The following is a 23798-nucleotide window of genomic DNA, read 5'->3' as shown; positions in this document are numbered from 1 at the left end:
TTTTGTTTTGTTGCAAAATATATATTTTTAAGAAAAAACATATTTTCAACGGAACTACTTTATTTTGATCAACCGGTTGTGATGAGGTAGTTGTCATATGACCCATCACTGCACTTTCCGTGGCGTGTTTTTGAGTATAGCCAGCAGCAAATTCAACAGAGACTACTAAATCGATGGCTGAATTTAATGTGTTTATAGTGCAGACCTGGAAGTAAGTTGTGGGACTAATAATTTCTCCGTGTCTAATCACACTTCAAGGTGGGTGTCAGTATCAGTTTGATTGGGCAGTTGCACAAGTGGTCACATGCTTGGGAGTCATAGGTCAGCTGAGGTGGCTGCTGTTGATATTACTTTTTGTTTTCCCCTAGGCAAGTCAGTTAAGAACAAAGAGTTTTACCTCGTCAGCTCAGGGATTTGATCTAGCAACCATTTAGTTACTGGCCCCAACGCTCTAACCACTAGGGTACCTGCCGCCCCACAATCGTCACAGTATCCTTACAAGTAGTGTAAAAAAGCATTTGAAAAGGTAAACCAGTTCCATAAAACAATATGATCTGTTTATGACCCGTTTTTAAAGTTACCTTAATACACCATACTTCACAAATTCCAGGTTCCTAGCAAAGCTAGTTTTATTCTCCCTAGCAGTTGATTACCCTATGTCATAGATCAACCAGCGAAATTCAAATCAATCTCTGATTAAAATGAAAATATGGAAACCAGTGTGGTGGCCCTTCAGTGGCCAACCTGGATATTAATACACCTGCTATGTCAACAGGTAGTCACCATGTCAAGCTGCGGAGACAATGATGGGGAATGAGATCATGATGCAGTTACTCATCTTACCCCATGAGGGCAGCCAAGTGTAAGATTTGGCAGTGGATCTTATTGAGAAACAGAATATCACCATTTATTACTTGTCCTATAAAATTGCAATGTCAATTTATGACATTTGTCTCAATTCAAAACGGGTCCCCCTTTCCTGAGCATTCTGTCATATTCCCACAAAATACAACCAGACAAAACACCACAACTGGGATGCTTTTTGAGAGCCCCGTGATTCTGTGTGAAGTTACAAAGGAGAGCCAGATAAAAGTAGTCAATACTGACAAGTGTTTTATTAGTAACACAGACCTGGGGACTGAGCCAAAAAGATGCAGTCTTGACAAGACTGAAATTGTTCAAATGGCATTGAAAAGACAGGAGCAGACAATGGAACCAATACAGTCAGGGGAACAGGAAACAATCAAAAGGGCTTCTCATTCTGCTTCAAATACAAAACAACAAAGTAAAAATCCAGAAATTAAGTGCAAATCCCAAATTGAAATGATGTATCGGGCATAAGATTTTCAATAATGGAGATGTCTATGTCATACTATACATCATGGTAACTGAAAGATGAGAAATTGAAATATTTTTTAACCATTATTTTCTTTCATAAGTTCTTCAGTCCAGCCTTACATCCTACAATGGGTTTGAGGAAAAAGCTTGAGATAAATGATCATGTCTAACCAACAGTCATTTGATTAAAAAAATAAAAAATAGACTGCTTTATATTTCATCCAGAGAGGTCTGTGTTGTGTAGCGAATCTTCATTGCGTAAAATTACTTGTCATAACTCACTCATTGGTACCCCCGACACATGAATTACCCTGGTTGATTGACAGGGCTTATATTCCCCCAATCAAAACTATCATCCTCCATCTAATCCTGTCGTCCGGTTCCTCTTGGCCATCTTAACAGAAGTAAGGTCCAGTACCAAGTTGAGAAAGAGAGAGTAAAATAACAGGCGTCGTTAGAGGTGCAGTCCAGACTAATGACATGTAAGAAAAAAAGGATGGAAACTTGTCTAGTTCATTGCCTTGCTGTCCCTATTATTTTTGTAACGTCAAAAGTTTAGCATGACGAACAAACGTGAGCATTCTCCCAATTCATGTACAAAAAGACTCAGCCCCATGCGTACTTACACAGAGTCAGTATTAGGAACTAAGGCAGAGAGACTCCATTTAGTTTTTTTCAAAAATCATACAAGAAGAAGAAAAAAGCTGGCTTCCCCCCAGTCATTTGCTGGCTCTCCAGATCTTGCTCCGTTCATTCCTTGTTGGATGTTCTGCTTTAACCCTTCTCTCCTCGGTCCTTTTCTGAGAGGAGTGAAAGGTCCACTGCGTGGTAACGGCGGAGCGCTGGGAGCAGGTAGGGGGAAGGGGTATAAAAAAAAGAGCCAATCAGCGAGACCCTCCCCGCAGAATCAGCCAATCACCAGAGCCGGTGCTGGTGGAGGTTTCGACTGAGGACGGATCGGATGTCAGCGGTGAACCTAGCAGACAGTTGTAAGGGTTATGTATTTGTCATGCTACCAGGTAACTGGAAAAACACTGCTACAGTGCAGGATCATCATCCATCCGAATACCTTAAATACTCACCTAAGTGCATCGAGCATAGGCAGCAGGTTAAGGAGTGCTGTGTCACTAGGGTCGCTGAACCAAGACTTGATAGGTATTGCATTGTCTGGAAGGTAAATACAGACATTCAAAACCAAAATAAGGATAGTAGGAGAGTTGTGAAACCTAATAATTGGTATGTAAAACCAGGTGAGTACAAAATGATCTGCTGTTGAAAAATCAACAAAACATTACTTTTATAAATAGGGTACAGGTGGTTGCTCCTTGGTAGCTGCCAACTTACCTTGATTCTCACAAGTCTGTCACAAGGCTAATCACGGTTTCTATAGAAAACGGCAATGTTTGAATTGGTGTGTTTGTTCGCTTAAAAACGTGCAAGAGCTGGCAACCTTCCACTCACACCCACCAAGCGGACAGCAACTGGTTTGACAACATATTGACATTTAAAACAATCATTACAAGCTCACCTAGGCGGATATGACCTAGAATGATGTACAGTTGAAGTCGGAAGTTTACATACACTTAGGTTGGAGTCATTAAAACAAATTTTTCAACCACTCCACAAATTTCTTGTTAACAAACTATAGTTTTGGCAAATCAGTTAGGACATCTACTTTGTGCATGACAAGTAATTTTTCCAACAATTGTTTTCAGACAGATTATTTCAAAGTATCACAATTCCAGTGGGTCAAACATTTACATACACCAAGTTCACTGTGCCTTTAAACAGCTTGGAAAATTCCCCCAAAAAGCTTGATCTGTACAAACAATAGTACGCAAGTATAAACACCATGGGACCACGTAGCCGTCATACCGCTCAGGAAAGAAACGTGTCCTGTCTCCTAGAGATGAACGTACTTTTGTGCAAAAAGTGCAAATCAATCCCATAACAGCAGCAAAATACCCTGTGAAGATGCTGGAGGAAACAGGTACAAAAGTATCTTTATCCAAAGTAAAATAAGTCCTATATCGACAATCTGAAAGGCTGCTCAGCCAGGAAGAAGCCACTGCTCCAAAACTGCCATAAAAAACCCAGACTACGGTTTGCAACTGCACATGGGGACAAAGATCATACTTTTTGGAGAAATGTCCTCTGGTCTGATGAAACAGACCAACAACAACAACATAACTGTTTGGCCATAATGACCATCATTACATTTGGAGGAAAAATGAGGCTTGCAAGCCTGAAGAACACCATCCCAACCGTGAAGAATGGGGGTGGCAGCATGTTGTGGGGGTGCTTTGCTGCAGGAGGGACTGGTGCACATCACAAAATAGATGGCATTCATGAGGATGGAAAATTATGTGGATATATTGAAGCAACATCTCAAGACATCAGTCAGGAAGTTAAAGCTTGGTCGCAAATGGGTCTTCCAAATGGACAATGACCCCAAGCATACTTCCAAAGTTATGGCAAAATGGCTTAAGGACAACAAAGTCAAGGTATTGGAGTGGCCATCACAAAAGCCCTGACCTCAATCCTATAGAACATTTGTGGGCAGAACTGAAAAAGCGTGTGCGAGCAAGGAGGCCTTACAAACCTGACTCAGTTACACCAGCTCTGTCAGGAGGAATGGGCCAAAATTCACCCAACTTATTGTGGGAAGCTTGTGGAAGGCTGCCCAAAATGTTTGACCCAAGTTCAATCAACAATTTAAAGGCAATGCTACCAAATACTAATTGAGTGTTTATAATCTGCTGACCCACTGGAAAATAAAATCACGACTATTATTCTGACATTTCACATTCTTAAAATAAAGCGGTGATCTTAACTGACCTAAGACATGGGTTTTTACGAGGATTAAATGTCAGGAATTGTGAAACTGAGTATAAATGTATTTTGCTAAGGTGTATGTAAACTTCCAACTTCAACTGTACATAATCATCTCATCACAAAGTATGCATACATTTGTGTTGTGTGAGTGTGTGCACGCATATGTGTATAACCTCACCTGGATGACTCCGGTAAGCTCCAGGCGAGTTATCCAGGATGACGATACTAGACAGGTCTTTGTGTACAACAGACAGGTCTTTAATATAACTACCTAGATCCAACGTGCAATGCTGCAGACACAGGAAGAAGACATAGAAAATGTAAGCAGATCGTAAATAAATGAGAAAGGGGAAACGAGGTCACTGATAGAGTACAGTTTTCACAAAGATGTGGATAGACATAAATCAGTTGTGTTCAGATGATAGGGGAGAGTGATACCTGTCTGTAGTATCTGCGTTTCAGGATGTTCCTGTTGTTGTCCAGCTTGTCTGCCACTGCCGAGCCATAGATCTCCATACTGGCCGTGAATACTACCAGCTCATACCACTGGCTGACCTGGAGAGCGGGGTCAAACACACAGCGAAGGATACATGTTAGGCTCACGCCATCATTTATAGTCAAAGAACTGGTCAAACAGAGCACAGCATTGTTGACAATGACGTACAAAATAGAACTCACAGTTCACAAGGACAACATTTTTACTTACCACTTCTAAAAAGAAGTCAACGTGCGGCCTTTTATGTACAAAGAATCTGACAGGGTGCTTGTCAATGACTACCTGCGAGAGAGAGAGAGAGAGAGAGAGGGGAAATGGATGCAACACGTATCTAGATGCATGATCTCCAATATGATACAGGAAAGATAAGTGTTTTCACTGCAGTCATTTTAGGTGTGGGCTGCCACAATATGGAACATGGGAAAAAATATTTCTGCCGAGGCGCACTTTAAAGATGCTAGAACAATCCACATTTACTTTCTCTGCAAACAAAATGAGTAATGAATAGAATAAAATCAGACAACCCCATAGTAGAACAGTTTATGTATTTACCTAGTTGGCTTGTTGTGGGTTCTCTGCAAGATAATATTCCTCTCAAAGCACATTCATGTTACAAGTGTCATAGGGAGTGAGGGAAACATGCATGCTGAGAAGCAGTCAACGCACAACAATTCTCATAATAGCTGGAAAAACAGCTCTTGCAGAACTTTTGACTTCACCCCAGTCTCAAAATGAAATGGTTTTGACAGTTTGGAGGTTAACGAAGTGAGCTTCTCTTTTCCTCCTGCTACAACCACAGTGCGACTCACAAAAGTGATTGCAGTCCTCGTTATTAAACTATCAACTATACTCAGCATATGTAAAGAAATGGCCATATACAGTGTATTCGGAAAGTATTCAGACCCCTTCCATTTTTCCACATTTTGTTGCATTATACAATTCTTACATTTATTAAATACAAATCCTCAATCTACACACAATACCACATAATGACAAAGAGAAAAGCAAAATGATAAATAAAACAAATGTCCTATTTAAAATAGTATTTAGACCCTTTGCTATGAGACTCAAAATTGAGCTCAGGTGCATCCTGCTTCCATTTATCATGCTAGACATGTTCCTACAAATTGAAGTCCACCTGTGGTAAATTCAAGTGATTGGACATGATTTGGAAAGGCACACACTTGTCTATATAAAGGTCCCACAGTTGACAGTGCATGTCAGAGCAAAAACCAAGCCATGAGGTCGAAGGAAATGTCCGTAGAGCTCCGAGACAGGATTGTGTCGAGGCACAGATCTGGGGAAGGGTACCAAAAATGTGTTTGCAGCATTGAAGGTCCCCAAGAACACAGTGGCCTCCATCATTCTTAAATGTAAGAAGTTTGGAACCACCAAGACTCTTCCTAGAGCTGGTCACCGGCCAAACAAAGCAATCGGGGGAGAAGGGTCTTGGTCAGGGAGGTGGTCAGTCTGAGCTCCAGAGTTCCTCTGTGGAGATGAGAGAACCTTCCAGTAGGACTACCATCTCTGAAGCACTCCACCAATCAGGCCTTTATGTTAGAGTGACCAGACAGAAGATACTCCTCAGTAAAAAGGCACATGACAGCCTGCTTCTAGTTTGCCAAAAGGCATCGAAAGGACTCTCAGACCATGAGAAACATTCTCTGGTCTGATGAAACCAAGAACTCTAATGAAACCAAGAACTCTTTGGCCTGAATGACAAGCGTCAAAAACCTGGCATAATCCCTACGGTAAAGCATGGTGGTGGCAGCATCATGCTGTGGGGACATTTTTTAGCAGCAAGGACAGACTCGTCAGAAAAAGTTGAGCAAAAACTGTTAGTGAACCGACAATTTGTAACATTTAAATCATGACTACCCCCCAAATTCACTGTGTGCTTGTGTGTGCGTTTACCTTGAGGATGAAGTCTGGTGGTGTGCCGGGTCTCACTGTGGGTCTGAGGACCCCGTCATGGTGAGAGTGGATCAGCGTCTCATCTAGATCCAGCACCAGAATCTTCCTCTTCACTGCATCTAAAGGACCAAACAAACACATACACCTGCTTATTACATGTTCAACACAACCCCCACCCCCCCCTTGCGGTTAGTGTGCGGGGTTCGCTCCTGGCTGAGTCATAACCAAGACTCAAAATATGGGACCGGACGTCTCTCTGCTTGGCACTCAGCAATAAGGAGATGGAAGGCCCTGCGACAGTCTAGTGTCCTGTTCACCAGGTTGTGTACTTGTACATCAAGTGCCTCACCTCACGGTACAGAAACAAGAGAAAGGGAATGAGAGTATGGGCCACTCTGGCTCAGACAAGGCTTACTTGTCCAAGGCTGACTTAATACACACCTTGCTTTATATCTAACCTATAACACCATAAAGAACATGACAGATGGGTCAATAATACTGATGATTTTACCATCTTATACAAGTGACAAAAAAGTTTCCTTGTGTCAATGCATTCACATGTTTTGCACTATGCTAGCTGTTTCAAGCGCCTACATGCTTCAATAAAAGGTATCGGGTTAATGTGATAAGAGATAACAAAGCAGGTCTGTGCTTTAGAAAATCCCTTGGAAGAGACTGGGGTTGCGTTCATACTCTTCAACCTTAGAGGAACTGAAATGAAAGCTGCAACATGTAACTTTCGGGGGACTTGACCAATTCACAGTTATAGATCTGTCCTCATTGAAAGCAAGTCTAAGAAGTGGTAGATATGTTCTCTATTTCTATGCTTCCTGTTCTTAAGTTTAGCTTTTGCATCTTTTACTTTCAGTTTTGTACACCAGCTTCAAACAAACATTTTGATTAGTGAAAATATATTTCAGTGTTTTAAATGGTACAACGATAATCTACAATTGCTTGTTTTATTACAAATTGAAATTAGGCTAACTATTCAAATTTTCACAACCAGGAAATGGTGAAGCGATTTCTGCTTAATGCTTTAATAATGGATTTACAGAACCACGGATCCACATTTGTGTGAGTATGGTTCCCCTGTTGTCCTTTGAGACAAGCATTAAAACATTAGTAGTCGGAACTCCTAGGTCCCAGCGAGCACCTGTGTTTCATGCACATACAGTATGTTGTCTCTGAAGATGTATACAATTATATGCCCACCACTTTGCTGTTGTAGTTGCTTTGTACATATTGTATCTGTTGCTGTTTCATTGCATTTAGTTTTGTGATCATGTTTTTTCCTGTTTGTCTTAATCAGAGTTATCAATAAAACAAAAAATAACAGAGTAACTGAAGTAACATAAAGCTCTTTCTTTGAAGGCATTACTGAACAAGGACTTTACTAAATAAAGACAACTGGACTCTGGCAACTGATGTGTAGATGCAGTAGACCAGCTGAAACCAGAATGAAAGTTGAGGAAGCTATAGCAAAGGGCAGAGGCCTTATGAGGTCATGTCAGTGTGTTTATTAATTCTATTTCTATAGTTTATACATAATGATCAACTGGACAGGGTCCAGTTTTCTGGGATCGAGGAATGGCAGAGTGGGTCAGAAAGGATGACAGAGCGACAGCAGTACTCACTAAGTCTATTTCTGGAAATGGGGGACAGTGGTAAAGTGTCATACCGCACCGTCTGATACTGGATTACCTGAAACAGAATGAGAGAGATTAAACATACTTGTTCAACTCAGCCAAAGAGAGTCACTCACAGACACTAGTGTTTGTTACATTTGTGAGCATAAATTGCATGAATTTGAAGGCAAAACAGTGGGCAAAATGTAGTTACTCCTGTCTTGGAAATGGTACAGAAATACAATTTTAATGAAAAAAAAAAAACATCTTGGTAAATTCATTACAAACCGATTTATTCCATTGTCTGATCCCGACATGAGAAAGCCTAATTGGGGGAAGGTGTGGTTATGGAAAATGTAGGCCTATGTCTAGGTATCCTTGGCAACATTATTCCCATGTTCACAAACAAAAGCGCAGGGTCAGACTAGACCTAGGCCTCCATGACTACTGCTATCCTTGGGAGCATTTCAAAAGTTTACAGTGCGTTCCTCTACTTCAATTAGGTCTCAGCACTAATTAGGTCTGTGCTTAAACCTGTCAGGGCACATGACAGACCAGTTGGTAAGGATCCCAGAGGAGAGGGAGCCATATCAGATTTAGACACACCGATTTTCCCCACTCCATTCATTGTTCCCTCCTTTTCCCCCTAAACAGAGTAGACAGCTTTTTTGCCTTTCTGTTCTCCATAAGGGCTAGGAATAGGGGGCCAAGTGAAAAGGGAGACCTGCAGGGTGACTGTCTGCGGCTGCCAGGTTGTTTTGTCCAAAACCCTTAGATGACACCCACTGCCAGATCTTTGATACATGCCCTGTGGCGCTTGGCCCGGCCTAGGGGTAGCCTGTTCATGAGCAGCTGGTGGGGGAACCCACAACCCCACATTCTGTACCCCCTAGGGCAGTGGTATTCAAAGACTGAGTCGTGGGGGAATTGCACTTTAACTTTTTGGGGGGGGAACAAACATATGAGAGTACATGTTATTTTATGGGACAATATACAAACATTGAGAATTATATATTGAATATATTTTTTTGGGGGAAATACAATTTTATTGAGTAAATGAATGCATTGGTTCTCAGAGATGAAAATGTAATGAATAGAAGATTGTTGATGTAAAATCCAAATTTACAGATTTTAACAGTGTCATTATATTTGGGGTAGCCAGAATGTCTGGGGGGGGGGGTGTAAGAAAAATGGGGTCCCCGCTGAAAAGTTTCAATACCACTGCCCTTGGGTATTGTCTGGATATAACCCTCCCAGAAACCCTCTCGAGCCCTCCACTCCTCTGGAAGATGCATTTATGTCATAGTGTTGTCTGTCTTGAAGATTATGATGCAACTGGCTTATATGTCTAGCACACATCTGATCAAGGACTGGTAGCATTTGCATGCGTTTATGCTCCATAATCCAATTGTAGTGAAGACAGCTACCGTCCACTAGGTTTTCATTGTAACCCTAATTTAGCATACCAAATTCTAATAATTAGCTTATTTGTATCCCAATTAGCTTTTGCAGATGCATCAGCTTCTTTTTCTGGGGCCCACAAAGCATTTTCAAGTTACAAACAATGATCGATAAGGACAGTCACAAATTTGAAATACAATGATAAACAATACAATAAAAATACTGTGCGTATTAGTGTCTGTATGTGCATGCGTTTGATAAACTTGTTGACAAGCTGGTTTAGCTAGACACCTAGGCATCATCACATTAGTAGCTGGGAGTGGGAAAACCTGTAATATACTCCAGAGAATTCCCAAACGGAGAATTCCAAGCCTAGGCAGTCTTTCTCCAGCATATTTTGGTCGCACAACATGACGGATTGTTCAGGAAGAAATAGGTTGCTACATTGTGAAACAAATGGTTATTTTATTCATATACGGCATTTCGACTTGAAATGTTCCAAACACTGTCCGCATCCCACTGACTAGGCCCTGAGCGATTATGTATCACTGTTAGGTAATACAATACATGCGGTAAACACTGGAGCTTGACTAAACTACAACATACTTAAATGTAATATCAGCACTCCCCTCTCGCTCTCTGTTGCTGTGAAACAAAGTCAGAAACAAAATCCTTTGATAATGTGGCATCAGGTTTACAGACAGAGTATATAATAAACAAACCATATGACCCACCCAAACGGACTTGGTGCATTATTTGGTGGACAGGTGGAGCCTTTGACACCTCAAATGTCAAGTTTATATTTGGGGCATCAGCAAACGTGACCAGAGTCTTGTGGGTCCTGTCCATATATCAAGGGCATGCAAGACCTCAGTCGGACAAGAGCCTTCCTTTGTCCTCCTAACACTCACATCACACTACAGTAGAGGGCTACAAAAGTAACCCAGAAACATTTGAGAGCAGTGGCATTTGATTGTCAGAATGAAAAGGATTTTTTTAATGAGTCCATTACAAAAGTTGTCTTTATTTCAACTGATCCTACAGCCCCACCGGAAGCACATTACCTGTCAAGACTTTCCACCAAGTGCCCTTCTTATCTATGGCTCTGATAAGGGCCATGTGGCCATAGGGAATTGGAAGCATGTTTGTAAACTGTGAGATGATTGTTTCTTTAAGGAATACCTAGGATAGGATAAGTAATCCCTCTCACCCCCCCTTAAGATTTAGATGCACTATTGTAAAGTGACTGTTCCACTGGATGTCATAAGGTGAATGCACCAATTTGTAAGTCGCTCTGGATAAGAGCGTCTGCTAAATGACTTAAATGTAAATGTAATGACTGGAGGTTAGTTTTGTTTTAGGTTTGTGACAGGGCCATGACAGAAGTAACCAATGCATTTGAATGTCATGTCTATCCCACACACACACACACGACTTACCCCAGACAATGTAAACAAATGTGCAAACAAACAAGAGCAGTTGGTTTGGCTATTTTTCAAAAAATACTCACCGTGCGTAGGTGCTTCCTGAGAATGTACAAGATGAATCCCCACATTCTGGACGTTACACCTAGGAAAGTGCGGATGCCAAGTAGACACTGACGGGTCTTCAGCATGTCGGCGACCACACAATGACCCACACAGGAACAGGAGGTCGAAGGTGCTACAAGTTAACCCGCTCAACTAAATTTACCAATGTGGTTCAGGCTAGGGTCCAAATTGTCGAATTGGAATCCGTCCCTACAACCTCAACAACCTCTCAAAAACGAACCAAACGCATCCAAATTAACAAGAGTAGATCGAGCAAACGTGTGAGTGCCTCTGCACGCTTGCTGCACAACTCTCATAGATTTGAATGCATTGCCATTGTGTAGCAGAATATGTTTACTATATAAACAATAGTTAAAACAAAAGTAGACTCTTGCACGACGTTTGCTATCCAATAGCAATTTGGTCAGTGAGTGGGCTACCGACTAGCTAGCTAGAGTCAGAATATACCACGCAGCTCGTCTCGCCGACAAGCTAAGCTAGCAGCTAACTAGGTAGGGTGACCACCTTGAACCCTGGAGAACATTAAACTAAAAACTTTCGTCCTTCGAAATTTGAAAACAGTAAACAATACTCTTATTTTATCTGTGGTATTTGACGAAAAATAATGTCTGAAAACTAACAAAAGTCAAACAGTCACCATGAAAACTGCTTGCAGTTCACAGCAAATCCGGAATCGAACTGCGAGCCGCCATCGCCGTCACTTCCGCGGGGAGAAGTCTTCTCAACCTGATTCGAACCTGACGGTTGCGCGCAGCACGTCCCCGTGGAAAACAGACAAATTAAAAGTAAACGAGTAGATGGACAGAATTTTCAAACTTGTGTATTCTCTTTGATAGTTGTGTGGGTTTTCCCAATTTCTAAAGCAAATACATTTGTTGTATTACCCCGAACAAACATTGAAGTGAATGAAATATGATGCAGAAGTCAAATCAAGCTGTTTTTGTTGTTGTTTTTTCACCTTTATTTAACCAGGTAGGCAAGTTGAGAACAAGTTCTCATTTACAATTGCGACCTGGCCAATATAAAGCAAAGTAGTTCGACACATACAATGACACAGAGTTACACATGGAGTAAAACAAACATACAGTCAATAATACAGTAGAAACAAGTCTATATATGATGTGAGCAAATGAGGTGAGATAAGGGAGGTAAAGGCAACAAAAAAAAGGCCATGGTGGCAAAGTAAATACAATATAGCAAGTAAAACACTGGAATGGTAGATTTGTAGTGGAAGAATGTGCAAAGTAGAAATAAAAATAATGGGGTGCAAAGGAGAAAAATAAATAAATAAAATAAATACAGTAGGGAAAGAAGTAGTTGTTTGGCTAAATTATAGGTGGGCTATGTACAGGTGCAGTAAGTGTTTCCCTGTTTAGGGAATTCAGTTGCTCCTTTCTGGCATAAAATTGGCAAGACTACAAGAAACAATTTTAGGTTTATTTACAAGTCTGTGATTTCATGTGGCTTCTATTACGGTGAGTTGGGTCTGGCTCTAAATACTAGTGGTCACTAGACTCAAGCTCACACTCCAGTGGTTAGCGGTAGAAACTACAGAAGTGCAAGCATACTGTACAAAAAGGTGTCAGTTTGAGGTATTACAAATGTGCTAGTATAAAACAAAAATACATAACAGACAACCTGAAAACAGTACCCTTTATTTGAAGCTAGATTTAAACAGACACCTGTCATAGATGTACTGTAGGCATCTGTTCTCTGCATCATTCAGTCTTCTGCTGAAATATTCCTGAATTGATTGCTGTAACAAGCAGTATCTCTCTTGTCTACTTACACGGACTCCACCTTAACCACATTCCTCCACTGCAAAAACTGGCATTCGGTAAACCTGGTATTCTGTTAGACTTTAATTTAAATCTCATCTGAGAAAGTAAAATAAATACCAGGCAGGGACCCAGGCTATTATTTTGGTTTCCGGCATGTAAATGTCCGATGTGGCATTAACTGTAAGGGCTTAGGACACTGCTTTTCATGGATAGTAGCCTGTCCTCTAGAAATCAAGATCATCATCAGGGTCCTCCGGGTCATAATCATCATTGGCATCAGGCTCATACAGGATCCGTCCTGAACTGAGGCCCAGAAGTGCTGACTTCCTGGAAGAAGACAAATGCGGAGTTCAATAAACACTTGAGGCAACTTATTCAGACAGCAGCAAGCAAGGACAGTAGCGAGACAGTTTGGGGAGAAAAGGCATGGATTGTGGAATCACAGTGGAAATAAATCTCACTTCTCTTCCCTGAAGTCGAATGGAAGCGGCAGTTTTTCTTTGGCCTCTCTCTCTGTATTGGACAGGTGGAGGTTAAAGGTCAGGTTGGCTGTTGGATATACCTGGGGAAAGACGAGAGAATCATACAACACAATTGGCTTATTCCTTCTCATTCTCATATAGTACATGTCAGAAATAATACAGGTGTGCTAGCTCAGATTTGTCTGCATTCATCCCTGTGTATCCAGGATGACTGAGTTTGCTCTGTATTGTAACTGGCAGGTCCTCATTGATGCTGAATATCTCTTCCTGGTAACAGACACACAACACTATCGGCATAAAATGGCTAAGACAGTTTAGCTCCCAGTCCTCTGGTCCCTGGAGCCCCGGTGATGACACTGATTATAAATATACCATGACAAACCTTTCTTGAGAGCCTAAAGTCTCTGGCATATGACAGCAGGGTACGGATGCCTCAAAATCCATGAGAGAGAGACAATGATGAGTGTCACTGCTTTGGCCTGAGGTGTTTGTTTGAGAAGAGTGCCTATGTCCTCTAGGGTGAACTGATGGACAGTAAATTGTGAGTTTCCAGTCCAGCTAAGAGGATCTGAGTCGGCATTGTGAAAGTGCAGCCTATTTTCAAAGTGGAAAAACATGCAGAAGTGGGCTAGTACAGTTGACTAATTTAAGGAGTTTCTGATTTGTTTGTAGTCACCTCTGTGCAGATGTTCTGTACAATCCTTCTTTGAGTTCATCTTCACTGGCCTCGAACCCCAATACATGGACTACTGTACCTCCTTCCTGAAACACAATATATTGGAATGATATTAATGCACAACACGAACTATATGAATAACGTTACAAGATAACACAATGAAAATATTTGTGCCATGGAAAAGTGACGTACCGTTTAAGTGCTGTATTTATGTAGTTTTTCAGGTGTCGACCAGAGTAATTCACATAATCGGTCAAAAGCAAATGTTCGCTAGTTAACTACTGCCAGTGGTTCATAAAATATTGCTTTTAGTTAGCCAACTGTACAATATGGTGACCACAGACAAGTATATTTTGCCTTGTATTAAAATTAATCCTCCACATTCTGTTCCTTGCAACACTTCCCACAACATACTGTATTTACAGGCTTAACAGCTTGCTAACGTTATAGCAAGAATGTTGGTTGCCGCGTGTGATACCTCTTCATCTGCCTTCTTCAAACATTGATGTTCCTCTACAAATCTGACAATTATCATGACTAGCTTTTGTCAGCTGGATATTTATCTCGGTTAACCCAACTAAAGTCTTGCGTTTACGAGAGATTACCTGAACATTAAATGGAACATGGAAGTTTGCGTTTAGAAGAATAATTAAGTTGTGCGAGTGCATTAAATGTACATTTCAACACAAGGCGATCAGCTCGTGTCGGGAAAAACTCCATGCCCCCAGAAAGCATCTGGTTATTAGCCCTAATCACGCCATTCCTTTTCCCCTCATGACATTATCAATGTAGCAAATGGAATTAAATTATTTATGAAGTGATTGATTGATACAAGTGTGTCCTATATAAATACGATTTCATGGATCTGGAGAACAGTGAGCATTCTGTTATGCAGGTAGAATTACCAGCAGTTCAATGAATCCCGTTCCTGTCTTGTGGAACTTTGGCACGAACGCCGGTCGAGCTGGTTGAATGTTTGGAAAGCTGTGGCTCGTGAACAATCGTTCATAAACAAACTACTCAGTGTTTCAGCTCGGCTGTGCTGTGACTGGGTCAGAGAGGGTAGGAGATAGTGATGGAGAAACAAGTATGGAGCATAGTGGTACAAATAATGGAGGGAGTAGGGGTTTGAACGGGAGCGAGAGGTCTATGGAGACAGAAAAGGAAATCTGAGGAGAGCAACATAGCTTCTCGCGCTCTCCAGGGTGTATCACATCCAGAAGTGATTGGGAGTCCCATAGGGCGGCGCACAATTGGCCCAGCGTCGTCCAGGTTTGGCCGGGGAAGTCCGTCGTTGTAAATGATAATTTGTTCTTAACTGACTTGCCTAGTTACATTTTTAAAAATAGAGGCAGTTCGGAGGTAGAAAGTGCCGATAAAGTGCAAGACGCGCTGGGAGCATAAAGTGATTCTGAAGTTTAGGGAGGAAAGGGGAGTTGGGGCGATGAGTCTGATAAGGTTGACGGCTGTTATAACATAGTTGATTGGGGGAAGTTGTCAATGCTAAATTGTTAAGAGATGGGAACTTGTTGGTGTTCTGTAAGGACATGGCACAGAGGGAAAAAGCTCTCCCGAGTGAAGGTGGTGTCAAGCAGCTGAACTGATCAAGCAGGGAAGCAGTGGATTAAAGGGGTGATAACAGGGGTTCCTGCACTAAAGAGGTAAGGGACAATTTGAGAGGAGGCGTTCTAGTGGATGTTCAAAGGTAGTAAGCAGGAAGGGGTGGAGTTAGGGTAGATAGAATATATACGTTATTATGTGAGGGCGTATGTGCAGAAGCCTTTAAGAGGTTATAACTGCCAGAGGTTTGGGCATGTGGCAACAGCCTGTAAAAAGAAAAAGAGGTGTGCCAGGTGTGGAGGGGAGCTTGAGTATGGTGTACAACCAAAGTGCTGCAGCTGTCGGGGTACTCATAGTGTGGCATATAGTGGGTGTGAGACTATGAAGCAGGCAGTGGAGGTGCAACAAGTGAGAGTGGAGGGAGGGGTGTCATATGAGGCAGTGATGGTGGTCCAGGGTGATATAGGTTTAAAGGAGAGATGGGTAGGAGCATCGAGACTGGGGATTACTGGGCAGGTGGGAGACGATATGGTATACTGTACATAGATAAGAGAAAGCTGGTGATGTTCATAGCTGGAGCTGTCAATAGCACTGCTAAAGTAGAGTCTAAAACAGTAAGGATTCAGCTAATAGTGAAAGCTGCTGGGAGACATCTGAGTATGACAGGGTTGACATTGGAAGAAGTTCGAGATGACCTCAATCAGCTGAGGGTGGAGTCATGTATTACTGGATCTTAGTTATGGTGGTAGTACTACAATGGAAGGCTGTTAGCTAATGGGCAGGAGTTCAAGCAGTTCATCGTAGATATGCCAGCCAAGCCTGATGTGATTTGTGTGCAGGAAACATGGCTCAAACAGAATGTGGAGTTTATCATACAGGGATATTTTGTGGTTCGTAGGGACAGAGATGTAGGGGGAGGGGGATGTGCCACCTTCATAAGGCAAGGACTTTCCTACAGGATGCTAGGCAGAGGTATTGGAGGTGTGGTTGAGAGGAGGGGTGATAGTGGTAGTGAACTACTGCAAACCGTGTCAGATATTGGACCTGGAAGTGGTGAAGAGGGTGCAGGGCTAGGATAGAAGTAAGGTAATGGGGTGTGGGGATTTTAATTCCCACAACACCCTCTGGGGGGATGGATGGATGGAAATGGCCAAGTGATGGAAAAAATGCTAGAAATGAAAGATCTGGTGTGCCTGAATGATGGCAGAGGGACCAGGATTGATGTAGCCACAGGGAAAGAGTCTGCCTTGGACCTCACGCTGGTATCTAGTGCAATGGCAGGAAACTGAGTGAGAGGTATGGGAGGAGTTGACAGTAGGGAGTGGTCTTTACCCCATGGTATGCACAGTAGGCCGGATGGAGGATGTGTTGTCAGTGGACGGAGTAGGCAGTTGGGTGTTTGGAAGGGCAAAGTGGGATCAGTTTCAGGAGCTGAGTGAGCAGGTGATGGCTCGGGTGGATATGGGAGGGGATGTGGATAATATGAATAACTGGGTGAGAACAGCGTTCTTGGGGGCAGCTACTGAGGCTATACCTAAGAGTTCAGGGAGGAGGAGGAAAGCAGTCCCATGGTGGACGGAGGAGTAGGAACAGAACATTTAGAGTACTGAAAAGGACTCACACCTTGTATGTAGGGGTATGGGGGATGATTAGGGAGGATAAGTAGGGTCCAAAGGGAGTGGGATTATCCAGTGTTGACGAGTGGGAAGGATGTGGCAGTAACAGATGAGGAGGCAGAGATGATGGACAAAGCGTTTGTCCAAGTGCGTAGCTCGGCAAATTTGTCAAAGGAGGGGCAGAGAGAGAACCAGAGAGGAGCATCCTGAAGTGCTGGATAGGAGGGAGGATGTTCAGTTGAAGTCGGAAATTTACACAGACTTAGGTTGGAGTTATTAAAACTCGTTTTTCAACCACTCCACACATTTCTTGTTAGTAAACTATAGTTTTGGCAAGTCGGTTAGGACATCTACGTTGTGCATGACACAAGTCCTTTTTTCCAACAATTGATTACAGACAGATTATTTCACTTATAATTCACTGTTTCACAACTCCAGTGGGTCAGACGTTTACATACACTAAGTTGACTGTGCCTTTAAGCAGAAGCTTCTGATAGGCTAATTGACACTATTTGAGTCAATTGGAGGTGTACCTGTGGATGTATTTCAAGGCCTACCGTCAAATTCAGTACCTCTTTGCTTGACATCATGGGAAAATCAAAAGAAATCAACCAAGACCTCAGAAAAAAATAGTAGACCTCCACAAGTCTGGTTCATCCTTGGGAGAAATGTCCAAATGCCTGAAGTTACCACGTTCATCTGTACAAACAATAGTACGCAAGTATAAACACCATGGGACCACGCATCCGTCATACTGCTCAGGAAGGAAACGTGTCCTGTCTCCTAGAGATGACTGTACTTTGGTGTGAAAAGTGCAAATCAATCCCAGAACAACAGCAAAATACCTTGTGAAGATGCTGGAGGAAACAGGTACAAAAGTATCTATATCCACAGTAAAACGAGTCCTATATCGACATAATCTGAAAGGTCGCTCGGCAAGGAAGAAGCCACTGCTCCAAAACCGCCATAAAAAAGCCAGACTACAGTTTGCAACTGCACATAGGGACAAAGATCATACTTTTTGGAGACATGTCCTCTGGTCTGATGAAACAAAAACATAACTGTTTGGCCATAATGACCATCGTTATGTTTGGAGGAAAAAGGGGGAGGCTTGCAAGCCGAAGAACACCATCCCAACAGTGAAGCACGGGGGTAGAAGCATCATGTTGTGGTGGTGCTTTGTTGCAGGAGGGACTGGTGCACTTCACAAAATAGATGGCATCGTGCGGGAGGAAAAGTATGTGGATATATTGAAGCAACATCTCAAGACATCAGTCAGGGAGTTAAAGCTTGGTCGCAAATGGCTCTTCCAAATGGACAATGACCACAAGCATACTTCCAAAGTTGTGGAAAAATGGCTTAAGGACAACAAAGTTAAGGTATTGGAGTGGCCATCACAAAGCCCTGACCTCAATCCTATAGAAAATGTGTTGGCAGAACTGAAAAAGCGTGTGCAAGCAAGGAGGCCTACAAACCTTACTCAGTTACACCAGCTCTGTCAGGAGGAATGGGCCAAAATTCACCCAACTTAATGTGGGAAGCTTGTGGAAGGCTACCTGAAATGTTTGACCCAAGTTAAACAATTTAAAGGCAATGTTACCAAATACTAATTGAGTGTATGTAAACTTCTGACCCACTGGGAATGTGATAAAAGCTGAAATAAATCATTCTCTCTACTAATTATTCTGACATTTCACATTCTTAAAATAAAGTGGTGATCCTAACTGACCTAAGACAGGGACTTTATACTAGGATTAAATGTAAGAAATTGTGAAAACCTGAGTTTAAATGTATTTTGCTAAGGTGTTGTATGTAAACTTCCGACTTTGACTGTAAATAATGTGTTGAATGTACCATTAACTACCAGGCAATTAGAAGGAGGCAGTAGTGGGACCAATCCGGAAACCAGGGAAGGACCCAACGAGGCCAACAAGCAATCGGCCTATAGCTTTAACACCACATGTGTGTAAGATTATGGAACATATGAATAAGGAGAGGCTAACGTACCTACTGGAGAGCACAGTTATAGTATCACCACATCAGAGTGGGTTCAGGAAGGCAAGAGGAACTATGGACCCAGCGCTCTGCTTCGAAGCAAGGAAAGCTCAGGTAAACAAGGAGACTGTTGTAGCTGTCTTTTTTGATGTGGCGAAGGCGTATGATATGATGTGGATATGTTAATGAAGTTTGTTAATGAAGTCTGATATTATGGGGGTAGGAGGAAGAACGAACAACTGGATAAAGGATTTCCTGTTTGGATGGTCGATCCAGGTGATGGTGGGAAAGTCACTATCGGGCAGCTACCTGGTAGATAACGGTACACCACGGGGGAGCGTGATTAGTTGTTCTCAATGATGTTTACTCTCAGGTACAGACGGACATTGGGAGGTCGTTATTTGCAGATGATGGGGCCTTATGGAAGAGGGGAAGAAATGTGCCATGCATAGTCAGGAAGTTACAGGAAGCAAGTGAGGAGGTAGAGCGGTGGGCATTAATGTGGGGATTCAGGTTCTCTGTAGAGAACTCATAACAGTGTTCTTTACCAGGAGAAAGGTGGGATATGAGGTATGCTTGAGGTTATATGGGAGAAACTTGGAAAGGGTGGGGGCCTTCAGGTTCCTTGTGTTAAACTTTGACACCAGACTGACCTGTGCGGAACACATTGAGAGAGTGGTGAGAAAGTGTAAGAAGGTGCTAAATGTGATGTGCTATCTGACGGGGAAGGAGTTGGGGGGGCATTCCTCAATGAGGACCACGTATGTTGCATTGATCTGATCTGTAATAGACTATGACAGTATATCGTATGGTTCGGCAGCCCGGACCTCATTGGACTACAGGTGGAGATGGGGGATATGCCATTGCAGATTATGAGACAGCAGCTGGGAATGAATTATTACAGGGGACATGGGGTGTCTCATCCTGCAAAAGGGATTTTACAAGCATACTGGGAACATGAGCGAAGACAGAACACAAGCTGGGTAGGGTGGGTAATATCCAGGCGAAGGGGTGGGACTGTATGGAAGGGAGTTTAGTCCAACGGGAGCTATACCATGGCTACTCCCAGAGTCGCCTCTTCTACAAGTAAATGAAAGTGTCTAGTTTGAGAAACAGACGCCTCACAAGTCCTCAACTGGCAGCTTCATTAAATAGTACCCGCAAAACACCAGTCTCAACGTCAACAGTGAAGAGGACATTTCAAAGTGACCCCAAACTTTTGAACGGTAGTGCACGTTTACATAAAGTGGTTTGTAAATTAATACTGCACAAATTTTTTTTTTTCCCCCAGGTTATTTGATCAAGAATTCATCTTGCAGGATTCAATGGTTGGAATTGTAAGAGTTGTTGCCTTGTCCCTTTCTCTGTGATTGTCATTCTGGAATCCAGAAAGAACCAAACCCTGTCCACAAACATTCACATCATAAGGTGCAACGTTATGGGCAACTACCTTTTTTTTGCCAAAGCAGAGATGCTGAAAAAAATTTGTTTACCTAAACTACAGATGTCTATATAGGTCCACTAATACTAGTAAAGGCCCAGTGCACTACTTTTGTGAAGAGAAAACAACAATCCAAATATATATACATATAAATATATATATTTTTAAATTCTGATTTTTCATGGGATGCTGCAGCACCCTCAGCACCCCTACTTCGCGCGGCTATGCGTATTCCCAAATACTTCTCTGCAGCTGCCACCACAACAAGATTCCCCCTCACAACCTCAATCAAAGGAGCTCATTTTGCCAGCAATGCGCCTTGTTCCATAGCAGAAAGCCTCCACACCCAGGCCCAGGTAGACACTCATATCTTTCTTGACAGGTCATTGTGCTACACTACTTTGTGCATGCATGTAGACCAAGTGTAATCTCCTGTGCTCCTTCTTTCTGCCAGTGACCCCTCTCATGTTCAATTTAAACTCACCCAACTAATTGCCATGCACACTGGTCAGATTGACCAGCAGATTACCTTTGCCTGATAGAGGAGGAGGTGGCGAGAGAAGTGCAAGAGAATGTAGAAGTTGCGGATTCAGAGGTCCCACCTGCACTTTTCAGATGTGGCCTGAGGGATAGACATTGTCCTCTATCCGGAGGCAGCCCCACAGAGGAGGGGCAGGTGGTGCACAGTGGCCAGGCTAGCTATGGATCCCAACAGGAATACGTCGCCTCTCAAGAGCGGGTGCCTGCAGCTGGGTGAGCCCAGCGTCCACTCACCCACTCAAAAGCATTGCAAACAAGGCAAGGATGATGTGAGTGATTTGGATGACTTCGCAGAGGAACCTGCTCCTCGTGGGGGTGTGCATCCTACCTCCACCCCCAGAAGGGCAATGTTATAAGGGAAATGTGGAGTGATAAGGAATCTTTATCTCACTCTCCTAATATGCCTTTGAAGATAGCATCAGCACTGGAAAGAAGAGGATGTGGATGCCCAAGGAGTGTGTGGAAGCAGGGGTTTCCCACTATGGTGAGGGCAACTGGGAAAAAATCAGGTCGTCTTACCCCTTTGCTCGATGCTCTTCCATCCAAATAAAGGACAAATGGAGGCCCATAAAGAAGTAAAAATTGGTATGAGTTGTGGAGAAGGGCCTATGGCTTAGAGCTAAAAGCAGGAAGGAAGGAGGATTCTATCCAGTTATTTCAAGTTCAGTTCAGATTTTCCCGGGAAGAGGGGTAATGAAGGTTTCATTAAAATGATTCAGTGAGGGTTGTTAACTTAGGAACAGTATATGTTCAAAATATGTCAAAAGTTTAGAACTATCTATCAAGTTCAGATGGGTGGGTGGGGGACACATTTCATGAATATTTATGAGTCTCGACATAGAACCCGTCAGTTGATTGGTTGAGCCTTCTTGAGTGTGTGATGTGAAAATCACGCACCCAAAAAGGCTCAACCAATCACCCGACATGTCGAGACTCTTGAATATTCATAAAATTGACATTGCTTATGCCTGGCTCTGCTAGCTGAAGTTTGGAGAAGCGGAAATGTTGCTTGAATCTGAAAGTGCAGCAAGTGAAGGTTGTGAAAGTGAATGGAAAGCAGTGAAATCAAAAAATTTGAACGAAACAAGCAACAGATGTAGTGGAATAAAAGGGTCGGTCCAATACTGCATTTCTTCTTGGACTGGTCAAATGACCCATGGGAACTCCCCTTCACGCAATGTGATTGAGATGCTTAATATCAAAGAGGTTTACAGTCACACACCCTTAATGTACCCACGTGACCTGTCACTATAAAAGGCGGTGTGGCGTGACATACTGTCTTTTCTTCACTCTCACATTTGTGTTTTTCATTACGAGATTGCTATTAAATACCCTTTAGATTACTTTCTAACTGTTACGATTCTTCAATGACTTGAGGAGGTGCTGCGAGAAGTACATTTGATCTAATCTGTCTCTCTCTCGTTATTGAGCCTCCCCATACGAGCTAACTTTTATTGCTTTTTGTTGGGCATTTTTCATCCTTGTGTTAGCTAACTAGATTTACCTCAGAAGTTAGCTCGTAGCTAGCTAGCTAAATTAGCCATACATAGCTTGTTGTAGCTGTTGTTGGCACTTGTTGACCTGAGGTGTCGTGCCAGTCCCCACTTGACTGCCAAACCAGCCCGTTGATCTAGTATTACCAATCCCTCGCTTGGAGTTTTGCTGTGATCACGGAGCTCAGCGGTGCTGGAGGCTACCGGTTCTCTCTTGACCAAGTCCACCAACGCTAAGACTGACAGTTCACTCTTGGGAGTTTCGAACCCGGACCTTGATACATATTTAGACGGGAGTCTCAATTCTCTCGAAGCATCCAAAGCAGATACCGAGGCAATCGAAGCATACACCAAGACACATCGAGACAAAATCTATGTTTTGTTACCTTTTTCTTGGAATACACTTCTCTTGTGTGAAAATCTGTTCTTTGCACAATGGTTCAGTGCTGTACACAGGATGTCATTCCACCCATGTCAAGTGTGAAAAACAACTCCCAGCCTCGGATGATCACAAACTTTGGATAACAGGGTAGCAGCACTTGCATTTACTCTTAGAAATTCAAACCGAGAGCATTGAAATCTCAACTTCCACACTTTGGGGGCAGAGCTGTGAGGCAGACACATTCTCATCAGATGTGTCTTTCTCACAGATCAATGATCATTCTAAACGCTCCAGGTTTAATGATGGATCTCACTCCACTCATGGTCCACTGCCCATAAAATGCCATCGCTGATCCTCGCCTGGTAAAAAATGTTGACTCACTGAGGCGCGCAAGGATATTAAGTCACTAGACAGTCGTATGGAAACCATTGAGTCTGCCCTTAAGCACATCCTGGCCAAGCTTCCCCTACCAGTACCAAACCCAACCCCTACCTCTGAACGGAGCGTGGTTTTTGAATCAGATGACAGTGACGTACTGTCCACAAGAGCCTCACACTCTTATGACACAGGAGCACTCTGATGATGATTATAATGCTATGTATCACAGCGCTAGCATCATCCAGTCCCAGTGATGGTCGACCAGAAAATATCCTCGTCTGAAATCTTTAATAAG

The 23798-nt window shown here is 42.7% G+C and overlaps 1 protein-coding gene and 1 pseudogene across 4 annotated transcripts; both read right to left on the bottom strand.

The window, feature by feature from the left end:
- Window positions 1-1096: 1096 nt before the first annotated feature.
- LOC124007832 (CTD nuclear envelope phosphatase 1A-like) lies at window positions 1097-11886 on the bottom strand. 4 transcript variants are annotated; one of them, XR_006834019.1, is made up of 9 exons: window positions 11120-11883; window positions 8218-8284; window positions 6584-6702; window positions 4880-4951; window positions 4612-4728; window positions 4352-4463; window positions 2421-2505; window positions 1965-2314; window positions 1097-1732 (listed from the first exon to the last, which is right to left on the bottom strand). XR_006834019.1 is itself a non-coding variant. In XM_046318614.1 (8 exons), exons 1-8 carry the CDS (start codon window positions 11222-11224, stop codon window positions 2254-2256), a joined length of 738 nt encoding a protein of 245 aa, XP_046174570.1. In that variant the 5' UTR covers window positions 11225-11883; the 3' UTR covers window positions 1097-2253. The 4 variants fall into 4 exon arrangements, 1 of the variants encoding a protein (XP_046174570.1); XR_006834021.1 differs by lacking the exon at window positions 1097-1732 and adding an exon at window positions 2683-2722 and having other exon boundaries at window positions 2274-2314; window positions 11120-11886; XM_046318614.1 differs by having other exon boundaries at window positions 1097-2314.
- Window positions 11887-12431: 545 nt separating this feature from the next.
- Window positions 12432-14840, bottom strand: LOC124007651 (annotated as a pseudogene).
- Between the last annotated feature and the right edge of the window lie 8958 nt (window positions 14841-23798).

The sequence above is a fragment of the Oncorhynchus gorbuscha genome, linkage group LG21 (assembly GCF_021184085.1).
Source record: "Oncorhynchus gorbuscha isolate QuinsamMale2020 ecotype Even-year linkage group LG21, OgorEven_v1.0, whole genome shotgun sequence".
Taxonomy (NCBI): domain Eukaryota; kingdom Metazoa; phylum Chordata; class Actinopteri; order Salmoniformes; family Salmonidae; genus Oncorhynchus; species Oncorhynchus gorbuscha.
Note: the sequence above shows the minus strand (reverse complement) of the source record. Positions and strands in the feature narration are given on the sequence as shown.